The 13,639-nt window shown below is 41.3% G+C and overlaps 1 protein-coding gene across 4 annotated transcripts in view; it reads left to right on the top strand.

The window, feature by feature from the left end:
• ENOX1 (ecto-NOX disulfide-thiol exchanger 1) overlaps positions 1-13,639 on the top strand; it is a 539,166-nt gene that overhangs the window by 500,841 nt on the left and 24,686 nt on the right. For 3 of the 4 annotated variants that reach the window (XM_057308447.1, XM_057308444.1, XM_057308441.1), the window contains one exon: positions 4,470-4,529. The exons of the other annotated variant lie outside the window; for it this stretch is intronic. In XM_057308447.1, coding sequence (XP_057164430.1) covers positions 4,470-4,529 — 60 coding nt within the window. The remainder of the gene's footprint in view (positions 1-4,469; positions 4,530-13,639) is intronic. 4 annotated transcript variants of the gene reach the window in all.

Raw genomic sequence — 13,639 nt, 5'->3', positions numbered from 1 at the left:
CACAGAAATTAGAATTAAAAGGTGGACTGAGAGAAGATTTGTTAGATACTCTTGTTCATCCTCTTGCCAAGTGCAGAATTGTTACCTGTCGAGCACTTTCTAGTCTGGAGTGCTTTTCACTGTGTCAGGTGAATGGTGTTCCCGCCACTTCTCTTGGAATACTTTTCATAATCCTATTGCTTGCACTGTGAAGAAACTTTTGATCCCCATCCTAATGTTCCTTCCTTCTGTACACCTGATACACCATTAACAGTTTGTCCTTAATAACTTCCTCGCAATCCCATCTCTTATCCACACCCAGTTTGCAATCTCCAGCTAAAACACCTTCTCCAGAACACCTAGTAGACATACAGTTGTTCAGGGCTTATTACATCATTAGGGTAAAGGACTTTAATGTAATAAAAGATAAAGAGTCTTTAGAATTTTATGTTTCCTAATGATGAAACTTCCCCATTCTGATAAAGTTCCTTCCATTTTCCAGAGATTTGGGATGAGAAGGACTAATAAGGGCAGTGATGTTTTTAAGAAAGGGGCAAAGCCTTTCCAACTTATGATCCAGTGTCTCAGTAAAAAAGTGTCCCTGATTACTAAATAGAGAAGTTGGCACATCCTGGGTAGAGAATATGAAATTCATAAGCTAAGACACAGACTTCATGTTTTCTCCAGAGTTAGAGATGAAGCATACAGATTGTATCTTCTGACATCCTTGAAATCATATTCTTGAAATGTGCTTAGTGTTTAGTATTATGGTCAACTTGTCCCTAATGTAATAGGTTGTTCTCAGAGAAGGGTTTGGCCAGTGCCCATCTGAGGTTTTACCCTGTGCTACCAAACAGCCATCGAGCTTCACCAGATTTATCCTCATGGATCTTACAAGCTGATTGTCCCCCGACAGAGGCGCCCAGATGGAAGCGCAGGCAGTGGGCTACAGGGAAGGAACACTGAGCTTGGGGAATCCACCTCTTTTATATCAAATAGTAAGCAAGCCCCTTCTTTGTCCCAGAAGGGGACATCAAGGTTGCTGGCTGTAAACACAAACCTGAAAAATGGCCCATAAAAAGAGCTGTCAGGGCCTTGCTTCTAAGTTCAAAAACCTCTATATCCTACTTTCTCCAAAATGTCTTGACAAGATGTCATAGAAGACTTAAGTTCAGCATTTCCAAAACCGGATGCATCATCTCCCATACTTGCCTCTTTCTCTATTTTCCTATTCGCCAGGACACTTACTCATCCTCGACATTGACCTCATCCACCAGCTTTCCAGATGGTTTTTTAGTTCTGCCTCTTAAATCTTTCTTACATTTTGCACTCTGCACACCACTGACTTGGTTTCGAACCCTTATCATGAAAAATAACGAACAGACTATTTCTAGTAGACTCCAGCCTGGCATCCTTGCCTCCAATTTCATTTGCCTCCTACCATGCGGAATCACTCACGTAACTCCTGTGTTGAGCACTCTTCGATACTTAAGGTTTCCAGATAAAACCCAAACACCTTATCATGATCCACCTACTTCCCCAGCTTCGGCTACTGATATTTCCTATGAGTTTTCTTACAGACCTTTCATAAAAGAATTGCATGTTGACCCCAGGGTAAGCACACACCTTTTGCCCCTCTGGACGCTATCCTTAACAAGTTAGCATTACTTGGCATACAGCAGGCATGTAATATATGTATGCAGTATAAACATTTATCAGATAGCTGAAAAGAAAAACAGGCTTGGCTGAAATGCAGCAAACGTTTGGCCTGAGAAAATATTTAGTTCCACATTCTCTGTATTCCTCTCACCTTAACCAGTCATGATGATGGAGCTCTTGTTGCAAACACTGGGTGATAATTTCGATTTGTAGGCACTAAGTGAAAACCTGGAAAGAGGGAATCAGTGTTGCATATATACTACTTTGGATTTTGTTTTAATTAATTAATTAGTATTTTATCTCACTTTTTGAATTTTTAATTCTGGTGTTAGATCAGTTTCAGGTATGTAATATAGTGATTCAACACTTCCATACATCACCCAGTGCTCATCACAAGTGCCCTCCTTAATCCCCATCACCTGTTTCCCATCCCCCACCACTCTCCTCTGTTAACCATCACTTTGTGTTCTGTAGTTAAGAGTCTGGTTTTTGGTTGTCTGTCTCTCTTTTCCTTTGCTCATTTGTTTCGCTTCTTGAATTCCACATATGAGTGAAATTATATGGTGTTTGTCTTTGTCTAACTTATTTTGCTTAGTATTACACTAGCTCCAACCATGTTGCTGCAAATGGCAAGACTTCATATTTTATATGGCTGAATAATTTCTATTACATATATATTTGTATATGTGTGTGTGTGTGTGTGTGTGTATACACACACACACACACACACACACACACACCAGTTTTTCTTTATCCATTCATCTGTTGACGGACAGCTGGGGAGCTTCCACATCTTGGCTAATGTAAATAATGCTGCAATAAACATAGGGCTCTATGTCTCCCTCTGAATTAGTGTTTTTCTGTTTTTTGGGTAAATACCCAGTAGCACGATAACTGGACTTTAGCGTAGTTCCTTTTCACTTTTGAGAAGCCTCCATACTGTTTTCCACAGTGCCCACACCAGTTTGTATTCGGACCAGCAGTGCAGGAGGGCTCCTTTTTCTCCACATCCTCACCAACACTTGTTCCCTGTGTTTTTGATTTTAGACATTCTGACAGGTGTGAGGTGATATCTCAGTGTAGTTTTGATTTGCATTTCCCTCATGATTAGTGATGTTGAGCAACTTTTCATGTGTCTGTTGGCCATCTTGAGGTCTTCTTTAGAGAAATATCTGTTTATTTCTGCCCATTTTTTAATTGGATTGTTTGGATTTTTTGGTGTTGACTGTATCATTTTTTTTTAAGATTTTATTTATTTATTTGACAGAGAGACAGCGAGAGAGGGAACACAAGCAAGGGGAGAGTGAGAGGGAGAAGCAGGCTTCCAGCCAAGCAGGGAGCCCAATGTGGGGCTCGATCCAGGACCCTGAGATCATGACCTGAACCAAAGGCAGATGCTTAACAGCTGAGCCAGCCAGGCGCCCCAGTATCAGTTCTTTATGTATTTTGGATACTAGCGCTTTGTCGGATATATCATTTGCAAATATCTTCTCCCATTCAGTAGGTTGCCTTTTAGTTTTGTTGTTTCCTTCACTGTGCAGAAGCTTTTTATTTTGATAAAGTTCCAATAGTCTATTTTTCCTTTTGTTTCCCTTGCCTCAGGAGACCTATCTAGAAAAATGTTGTTACAGCTGATGCCAGAGCAATTATTTTCTGAGCTCTCCTCTAGGATTTTTATGGTATCAGATCTCAGTTAGGTCTTTAATTCATTGAGTTTGAGTCATTTTTGTGTGTGGTGTAAGAAAGTGGTCCAGTTTCATTCATTTGCATGTAGCTGTTCAGTTTTCCCAACACCATTTGTTGAAGAGACTGTCTTTTCCCATTGGATATTCTTTCCTCCTTTGTCAAAGATTAATTGACCATGTAACTGTGGGTTTATTTCTGGGCGCTCTGTTCTATTCCACTGATTTGTATGTCTAGTTTTGTGCCAGTACCATACTGCTTTGATTACTACAGCTTTGCAGGTATATGTTAAAATCCGGGATTGTGATACCCCTAATTTTTTTTTTTCAAGTTGCTAGCACTATTCAGGGTCTTTTGTGGTTCCATACAAATTTTAAGACTCTTTGCTCTAGTGAAAAATGCTATTGATACTTTATAGAGACTGAATTAAATCTCCAGATTGCTTTGTGTAGTGCGGACATTTTAACAGTATGTGTTTTTCCAACCCATGAGCATGGAATGTCTTTCCATTTGTATCATCTTCAATTATTTTCATCAATGTTTTATACTTTTCAGACTACAGGTCTTTCACCTCCTTGGTTAAATTTATTCCTAGGTATTTTATTCTTTTCGGCACAACTGTAAATGGGACTGTTTTCTTAATTTCTCTTTCTGTTGCTTCATTATTAGTGTAGAGAAATGCAAGGTATTTCCATATATTGATTTTGTATCTTGCAGTTCTACTTATTTATCACTTACAGTAGGTTTTTTTTTTTTTTAAGTTTTTAGGATTTCCTGTGTAGAGTACTATGTTATCTGCAAATAGTGTTAAGTTTTACTTCTTCCCTACCCATTTAGATGCCTTTTATTTCTCTTTCTTATGTGATCGCTGTGGTTAGGACTTCCCAGTACTATGTTTAATAAAAGTAGTGAGAGTGAACATTCTTTTCTTGATCTTAGGGGGAAAGCCCTCAGTTTCTCACCACTGAGTGTGATATTAGCTGTGGGTTTTTCACATATGGCCTTTATTACAGTGGGGTATGTTCCCTCTGAACCCACTATGTTGAAGGCTTTTACCATGAATGGACATTGTACTTTGTCAAGTGCTTTTTCTGCATCTATTGAAAGTGATCATATGATTTTTACCCTTTTTGATTGTGACTGTTGAGCCGCCCTTGCACCCAGGAATAAATCCACTTGATCACGGTGAATGCTTCCTCCCCACCACGGTGAGTGATTGTTTTACATGTATTATTGGATTTGCTTTGCTAACATTTTGTTGAGGAGTTTTGTATCTGTGTTCATCAGGGATACTGGCCTGTAGTTCTCCTTTTTTGTAATGTCTTTATCTGGTTTTGATATCAGGGTAATTCTGCCCTCCTAGAATGGATCTGGAAGCTCTCCATCCTCCTCTGTTTTTTTTGTTTTTTTTTTTAATAGTTTGGTAAGAATAGATATTAACTCTTTAAATACTTGGTAGAATTCACCTGAGAAGCTATCTGGTCCTAGACTTTTGTCTCTGTGCCTCCTGAATCTAGATTTGTTTCCTTCAGCTTTGAGATTTGAGAAGTTTTCAGCTATTATTCCTTCAAATAATGTTTCTGCCTCCTTTTCTTTCTTTTCTCCTTCTGGGATCCCTGTATTGCAAATGTTATTATGCTTGATGGTGTCGCTGTGTTCCCTAAGTCCATTTTCATTTTTATTATTTTTTTTCTCTCTCCTGTTCAACTTGATTGCTTTCTATTACTCTGTCCTCCAGGTCTCTGATCCATTCCTCTGCTTCTTCTAGTGTACTATTTATTCCATCTAGGGTATTTTTGGGGGGGAGGGAGAGTGGTGGGAAGGGCAGAGGAAGAAGGCATGAGAATCTTAAACAGGTTCCACACCCAGCATGGAGCCCAACGTGAGGCTCAATCTCACAACCCCAAGATCATGACCTGAGCCAAAATCAAGATTCGGATGCTTATCCAACTGAGCCACCCAGTTATTTTCCCCCATCTAGTGTATTTTTCATTTCAGTTATTGAGTTCTTCGTCTCTGTTTGGTTCTTTATGTTTTGTCTCTTTCTTAAGGGTCTCACTGAGGTCCTCCACTCTTTCCTCCAGTCCAATGAATATGCTTATGAACATTACTTTAAATTCTCTATGGGGCATGTTACTTATCTCTGTTTCATTTAGCTCTCTTGCTACAGTTTTGTTCTTTCATTTGGTACACATTCCTCCCTCTCCTCATTTTGTCTGACTCTCTGTGTCTTTTTCTATGTGTTTTCTGCGTGTTGGGAATGTCAGCTGCATCTCCCACTCTTGAAAGTAGTGGCCTTATGGATGTCCTGTGGTGCCTTAGTGAAGTGTTCCCTCTTCACCAGAACCTGGAGCTTCAGCGGTGTCTCCTATGTGTGTTGTGTGTATTCTGCTGTGGTGCCTGAGCTGCATTAAGCCTTCAGTCCAGTCACCTGCAATGGCTCTCTTTGCCTGTTGTGAACAGGATTTGGTCCCTCTGCTGTTAGTGGGCCAGTCTGGACCTGTCCTGGATGTGAGTCAGACCAGGCACCTGCTAGAGATGTAGTAGCACTAAACTGCAGGGTGCTTTCCCCGAGCAGCTTTCATTGGTGGGTGGGGCCTGCAGTCATACCAGATGTCTGTCCCTGCCCACTGCTGGGGCTGTAGTTGGACTGCCATGTGTAGTTATCGTCCATTCTTCCCCAGGCAAGAATCGCTTTGGAGTGGTGTGGGCCCCTGTTGGGAGTGCTTGCACACTGCTAGGCTTATGGCATGGCTTTGAATGGGCTCTGACCAAGGGTGTACTGTAAGGGGCATGTCTGCAGGATAATTTGGGGTGGACCATGTGGTGTTAGCAAATGCGAAGGTCTACTGTGGGAGGGGACCTGGACTTGCTTTATAAAACCCCTGCTGCAGGGCTGAGACCTGATCAGTAGAAAACAGCAGGGGCAGGGGAAGCAGTATTAACTGGGTATGCCCAGGTCTGCTTGTGGAAGGAGACCTGGAGCAGAAGCCTGGCTGGAGGGGGCATGTCCACAGGAGAACAAGAGGTCGGGTGCACTGTTAGCAAGTTAGGTGGAGAGTCTGGCATGCTGGTGGTTTCCACAGGTGTCTGTGTGTCGGGCCGGGGGTGGGGGGGGCGCGGCAATGGTACTTTCCAGCTCCTTTATTCTTGGAGAAGTCTCCCAGTGATCCCTGCCCCTCCAGCACATGCTCTGACATTAGTAAACAAATCTCCCTCTCATATACCCCAGGCATTTTTCAAACTGCTGCTTCTGTGCTATATCTGCAGAGCTGTGTTAGGCTGTCTCTTTTACGGCATGGACTCAGCTTCCTCTCACCTTCCTGGCTCTCCCAGAGAGGAGCCTAGTGACTTTTAAAGTTCAGGTGTTAAGTCCTTCTGATTATAAGAACTCATGAAATTATGCCCCTCTGGTTTCCAAAGCCATGTTACAGGAATTCATCTTTCCTGTGCGAGTTCCCTGTGCCTGGGTGCCTAGTGTAATAGTTTTTTCTCTCCCCTCTCCACACCCACAGTGTCCCTCTGTCCTTCATGGATCCATTTAGCTCCCAACCATGTCTCTGTCTTTCCTAGCCTCTTCAATGTGGCACCCTCTCCACATTTAGCTGTGGAGAGTCTATTTAGGCAACCTTTAGGTCATCCATCTCTCAGGTTATTTATACTGATGTGGGTATTATCTAGTTGTTCAGTGGGACAAGGTGAGCTTAGGATTCTCCTACTCCACCATCTTCCCCAGAGGTCCCTCTATTTTTGAGGACTCTCCATACTGTTTTCCACAGTGACTGTACCAATTTACATTCCTACCAATGGTGCATGAGGGTCTCTTTTTCTCCATATCCTCACCAACAGTTGTTGTTTCTTATGTTTTTGATGTTAGCCATTCTCACAGCTGTGAGGTGATATCTCGCTGTGGTTTTGATTTGCATTTACCTGATAATTAGTGATAGCATCTTTTCATGTGTGTATTGGCCATTTCTAGGTCTTCTTTGGAAAGACGTCTATTCAGGTCCTCTGCTTATTTTTAAATAGGATTGTTTGGAGGGTTTTTGGTGTTGCGTTGTCTAAGGTCTTTATATATTTGGGATATTAAGCCTTTATTGGATATATCATTTGCAAGTATCTTCTCCCATGCCTTTTTTGTTTTGATGGTTTCCTTGACTGTGCAAAAGCTTTTTATTTTGATGTAGTCCCAATAGTTTATTTTTGCTTTTGTTTTACTTGCTGTAGGAGACCTGTCTATAAAAATGTTGCTAAGGTCGATGTCTGAGAAATTACTGCCTGTGTTTTCTTCTAGGATTTTTACATTTTAGGTTTCAGGTCCCACATTTTGGTCCTCAATTCACTGTGAGTTTATTATTGTGTATGGTGTTAGAAAGTGGTCCAATTTTCCCAACACCATTTATTGAAGAGAGTGTTTTCTTCACTGTATATTCATGCCTCCTTTGTCATATAAGTGTGGGTTTATTTGGGGGCTCTCTGTTCTGTTCCCTTGATCTATATGCCTGTTTTTGTGCCAGTACTATTTTGAAAACTATAGGTTTGTTGTATATCCTGAAATCTGGAATTATAAAACCTCTAGCTTTTTCTTTTTCAAAACTGCTTTGGCTATTCAATGTTTTCTGTGGTTCCACACACATTTTACAAGTATTTGTTCTAGTTTTGTGAAAAATGTCATTGGTATTTTTATGGGGGTTGTACTGAATCTGTAGAGTGCCCTGGGTAGTATGGACATTTAAAAAATATCCCTCTAAATCATGAGCGTGGAATATGTTTCCATTTGTTTGTGTCATCTTCAATTTCTTTCATCAGTGTTTTATAGTTTTCAGAGTATAGGTCTTTTACCTCCTTGATTAAGTTTATTCCTAGGTATTTTATTCTTTTTGGCACAATTATAAATGGAGTTGTTTTCTTAATTTCTTCTACTTCGTTTAGTGTATAGAAATGCTACTGATTTCTGGTTATTACTTTTGTACCTCCCATTTTACTGAATTCATTTATTACTTGTAGTGTCTGGTGGAGTTTTTAGGATTTTCTTTGTATAGCAGTATGTCATCTGCAAATAGTGACAGTTCAACTTCTTCTTTACCAATATGGATGCTCATTTCTTTTTCTTCACTGACTACTGTGACTAGGAGTATGTTGAATAAAAGTAGTGAAAGTGGACATCCTCATCTTGCTCCTGATCTTAGAGGAAAAACTGTTGTTCTCCATCGAGTATGATGTTAGCTATGGGATTGTTTGTTTTTTAAAGATTTATTTATTTTGAGAGAGAGCAGGGGGAGGGACAGACAGGGAGAGTCTCAAGCAGACTCCCCACTGAGCACAGAGCCTGACTCGGGGCTCAATCTCATGACCCGGAGAGCATGACATGAGCCAAAATCAAGAGTCAGATGCTTAACCAACTGAGCCACCCAGATGCCCCAGCTGTAAGTTTTTCATATATGCCCTTTATTATGTTGAGGTATGTTCCCTCTAAACCCACTTTGTTGAGAATTTTTATCATGAATGGATATTGAATTTTGTCAAATCCTTTTTTGCTTCTACCAAGATGATCTTATAATTTTTATCCTTTGTTGATGTGGTTGATTTGTGAATACTGAACCATTCTTGCATCCCCAAAGTAAACCCCACTTGATTGTCAGGAATGCTTCTTTTAATGTATTGTTGAATGTATCTTGCTAATACTTTGTTGGGGATTTTGTATCTATGTCCATCAAGGATACTGGCCTGTAGCTTTCTTTTTCTTTTGGTGTCTTTGTCTGGTTTGGATACCAGGGCAATGCTAGCCTCATAGAATACATCTAGAAGCTTTCCTTTCTCTATTTTCATGGAATAGTTTGAGGAGAATATGTATTAACTCTTATTTAAATGTTTGGTAGAATTCATACATGAAGTCATTTGCTCCTAGACCTGTATTTGTTGGTAGTTTCTTGATTCCCAATTCAATTTTTGTTACTAGTAATCAGTCTGTTCACATTTTCTATTTCTTCTTGGTTTCGTCTCGAAAAATTATTTTGTTTCTAGAAATTATCCATTTTGGGGGCGCCTGGGTGGCTCAGTTGTTAAGCGTCTGCCTTCGGCTCAGGGCGTGCTGGGATCGAGCCCCACATTGGGCTCCCTGCTCCACTGGGAGCTTGCTTCTTCCTCTCCCATTCCCCCTGTTTGGGTTCCCTCTTGCACTGGCTCTCTCTGTCAAATAAATAAATAAAAATCTTTAAAGATAAATAAATAAGATCAAGAAAACCAGTTTCATCCTTTTAAAAAAAATTATCCATTTTTTTCTAAAAGGTTATCCAATCTGTTGGCATGTAATTTTTCATAGTATTCTCTTAATTGCCTTTTTATCTCTGTGGTGTCGGGTCTTTCTTCTCTCTCATCAGATTTCCTATATTTGGGTTCTTCTCTTTTTTCTTGTTAAGTCTAAGGGTTTATCAACTATTTTTTCCAAAAAAAAAAAAACAAAACAGCTCTTGGTTTCATTCATTCATTCATTTTAGTCTCTATGTTATTTCTGCCCTCATCTTTATTATTTCCTTCCCTCTATTCACCTTGGGCTTTGTTCTTCTTTTTTTCTAATTTCTTTAGATGTAAGTTTAGATTGTTTATTTGACCTTTTTCTTGTTTCTTGAGGCCGGCCTGTACACTATGTTTCCCTCTTAGAACTGTTTTCATTGCATTCCAAAGATTTTGGAATACTATGTTTTCTTTTTCTTTTTTTTTTTTTTTTTTAAGATTTTATTTATTTATTCAACAGAGACAGAGACAGCCAGCGAGAGAGGGAACACAAGCAGGGGGAGTGGGAGAGGAAGAAGCAGGCTCATAGCGGAGGAGCCTGACGTGGGGCTCGATCCCGGAACGCCGGGATCACGCCCTGAGCCGAAGGCAGACGCTTAACCGCTGCGCCACCCAGGCGCCCCTGGAATACTATGTTTTCATTTTCATTTGTCTCCATGTAATTTTTTACTTCTTCTTTGATTACTTCACTGACCTATTGGTTGTTTAGTATCATGTTGTTTAGCTTCCATGTGTTTGTTTTTTCCAGGGTTCTTCTTGTGATTTATTCCCAGTTTCATACCATTGTGGTCAGAAAAGACGCGTAGTGTGATTTTAATCTTAAATTTGTTGAGACTTGTTTTGTGACCTAATGTGATCTATTTTGGAGAATGTTGCATGTGCACTTGCATGCGTATGGGGCGCCTGGGTGGCTTAGTTGGTTAAGCATCTGCTTTTGCCTCAGGTCATGATCTCAGGGTCCTGGGATCAAGCCCCTGCATCAGACTCCCTGCTCAGTGGGGAGTGTGTTTTCCCCTCTACCTCTGCCCCTTCCCCCATTTGTGCACGCTCCCTCTCTCTCAAATAAATACATTCTTTTTTTAAAAAAAAAAGAAAAGAATGTGTGTTCTCTTGTTTTGGGATGGATATTCTGTATATATCTGTTTTGTCCATCTGGTCTGTCATTCAAAGACACTGGTCTTTATTGATTTTTCTGCCTGGATAATCTATCCATTGATGTGAGTGGAGTGTTAGAGTCCCCTACTATTATTGTATTACAATCAATCTCTCTTTATATTCATTAACATTTGCTTTATATATTTAAGTGCTCCAGTGTTGGGTGTGTGGATATTTACAATTGTTATATCCTCTTGTTGCATGGATCCCTTTATCATTATGGAATGCCCTGGTCTCTTGTTAAAGTCTTTGTTTTAACGTCTATTGTCTAAGTATTGCTGCCCCAGTTTTGTTTTTTTTTTTTTGCTTTGATTTGCATTGTAAATATTTTTCCATCCCCTTCACTTTCACTCTGTATGTCTTTAGGTCTGAGGGGAGACTCTTGTAGGCAGCATATAGATGGTCTTGATTTTTTTATCCATTGTGCCACACAGTGCCTTTTAATTGGAGCATTTAGGCCATTTGCATTTAAAGTAATTGACAGGTATGTACTTATTGCCATTTTTTTTGTTTTCTGTTTGTTTTTGTAGCTCTTCTGTTTCTTGTTCTCTTTCTTCGTGATTGTTGAGTTTCTAGTGTCACGTTTGGCTTCTCTTTGCTGTGTATCTATTACAGGTTTTGGATTTGTGGTTACCAAGAAGTTCATATAGAACATCCTAAGTAAACAGCAGTCTATATTAATCTGATGGGCATTTAAATTCAAACACATTCTTTAAAAAAACTTTTTTTCACCCTATATCTTGTTATATTTTATATCTTTTTATTCATACTTTATTAACATATCATCTGACCATTTCTTTTCCACTTAAAGAAGGCCCTTTAACATTTCTCGTGAGGCTTATTTAGTGGTGATAAGCTCCTTTATCTCTCCTTCAAATCTGAATCATAACCTTGCCCAGTAGAGTATTTTGGTTGTAGGTTTTTTCCTTTCAGCACTTTGAATATATCACACCACTCCATTCTGGCCTGCAAAATGCTGAAAAAAATCAGCTGATAGTCTTACAGGTTTTTCTTTGTAGGTAACTTTGCTTCTCTCTTGCTGCTTTTAAAATTCTCTTTACCTTTGACATTTTAATTATGTGTCATGGTGTTGACTTCCTTGAGTTCATCTTCTTTGAAATGTTCTACGCTTCTTGGACCTAGACGTCTATTTCCTTCCCTAGGTTAGGGCAGTTTTCAGCTATTCTTTCTTCAGATCAATTTTCTACCCCTTTTTCTCTCCCTTCTTCTGCAGGGACCCCTATAATGCAAATGTTTGTTTGCTTGATGTTGAGATCCCTTAACCTACCTTTTTTATAGTTCTTTTCTCTTTCGCTGTTCAGTTTGTTTTCCATTACCCTGTCTTCCAGATTACTGATACATTCTTCTGCATCTGATAAACTGATGATTCATTCCCTCTACTGTGTTTTAGTGATTGTGTTCTTCAATTCTGATTTTTTCATATTTTCTGTTAAGAAGTCCTCACTGAATTCTACTCTTCTCTCCACCCCAGGGAGCATTTTAATGTTAGCCATATTGCTTATCTCCATTTCACTTCATTCTTTTTCTGAGGTTTTTGTCCTGTTCTTTATTTTAGAGCATATTCCTCCGTGTCCCTATTTTCCTTAACTTTCTGTGTTTGGATTGGGTGGAACAGTTACTTCTAAACTTGAAGGAATCATCTTGTATATGGTCATCCTCTGGATAGACTGTGTGTGGTGACCTTTGCTGATTGGCTTGAGCCGTGGCTGGCATGCGCTGTAGGTTCCAGTGTTTTCCACGTAGCAGGCAACCTGTCTGGACAGCTAGCTGAAGTGGATGCAGGCCAGGGTGTCCTGGATTCTGTGCACGGAGGGCACCCTGGCAGGATAGCTGAAGTTGAGATGGGTGGTGCAGCCTAGGGTGTCCAAGGCACTCTGTGCAAGGGGTGCCCTGGTAGGGTGGCTGGAGCTAAGGCAGTGTGCTTGCTGGGCGTTCTTGGAGGGGTCTACATAGCGTGTGCCCGACAGGATAGCTGAAACTAAAGTGGGTACAAGCTGAGGGTACCCTGGCAGTACAGCTGAAAAGGGTGTAAGCTGGAGTGTTCTTCACACTGAGGGCAACCTGGCCAGGTAGCTGAAGACAAAGCTGGTACAAGCCAGAGTGCCCCCGCAGGGCAGCTGGAGCTGACAGCGTGGCTGGGAGTCCCTGAGCTCTCTGCCCAGAGGCTGCCCTGGCAGGATAGCTGAAACTAAAGTGGGTCCAAGCCAGGGGGACCTGGGGGCATTCCAGGACTCTTGGCACAGAGGATGCACTGAAGGGGTAGATGGAGTTGAGGCACGGTATAGGCCAGCAGGTTCTGGGGCATTCTGTGCAGGGGAGTCCTGGCAGGACAGTGAAAGCTAAAGTGGGCATGGGATGGTGTGGTCCCTGAGCCGTCTACACAAACTGTGCCCTGGCAGGCAGCTGAAGCAGTAGCAAGCCAGTTTGTCCCCGGGCTTTCCACACTGAGGACAACATGGCAGGACAGCTGTAGTTGAATTAGGTGCAAGCTGGGGTGTTGCTGGGTACACCATGCAGAGGGTTCCCTGGCCAGGCAACTGGAGCCAAGGCCAGTGTGGGCAAGAGTTTTTGGGGGTGCTCTGTACAGAGGGTGCCCAGGTGGGATGACTGGAACTGATACAGGCATGGGCTGGGGGTTCTCGGGCTACTCCATTCCAGGGGCACCCTGGCAGGGCAGTTGGACCTCAAGCAGATGTCAGCCAAAAAGTTCTGGAGCACTCTACATTGGAGGCACCGAGCAAGCCACCTGAAGCCACAGTGGTGTGGGCCTTGAGCGTTCTGGGGGGATTTCTGCCTGTGACCTTGGCATGAAGCCTAGAGCTGTAGGGAGTGCTAACCATGGGTGTCC

The sequence above is a fragment of the Ursus arctos genome, unplaced genomic scaffold (assembly GCF_023065955.2).
Source record: "Ursus arctos isolate Adak ecotype North America unplaced genomic scaffold, UrsArc2.0 scaffold_10, whole genome shotgun sequence".
Classification (NCBI taxonomy): domain Eukaryota; kingdom Metazoa; phylum Chordata; class Mammalia; order Carnivora; family Ursidae; genus Ursus; species Ursus arctos.
Note: the sequence above shows the minus strand (reverse complement) of the source record. Positions and strands in the feature narration are given on the sequence as shown.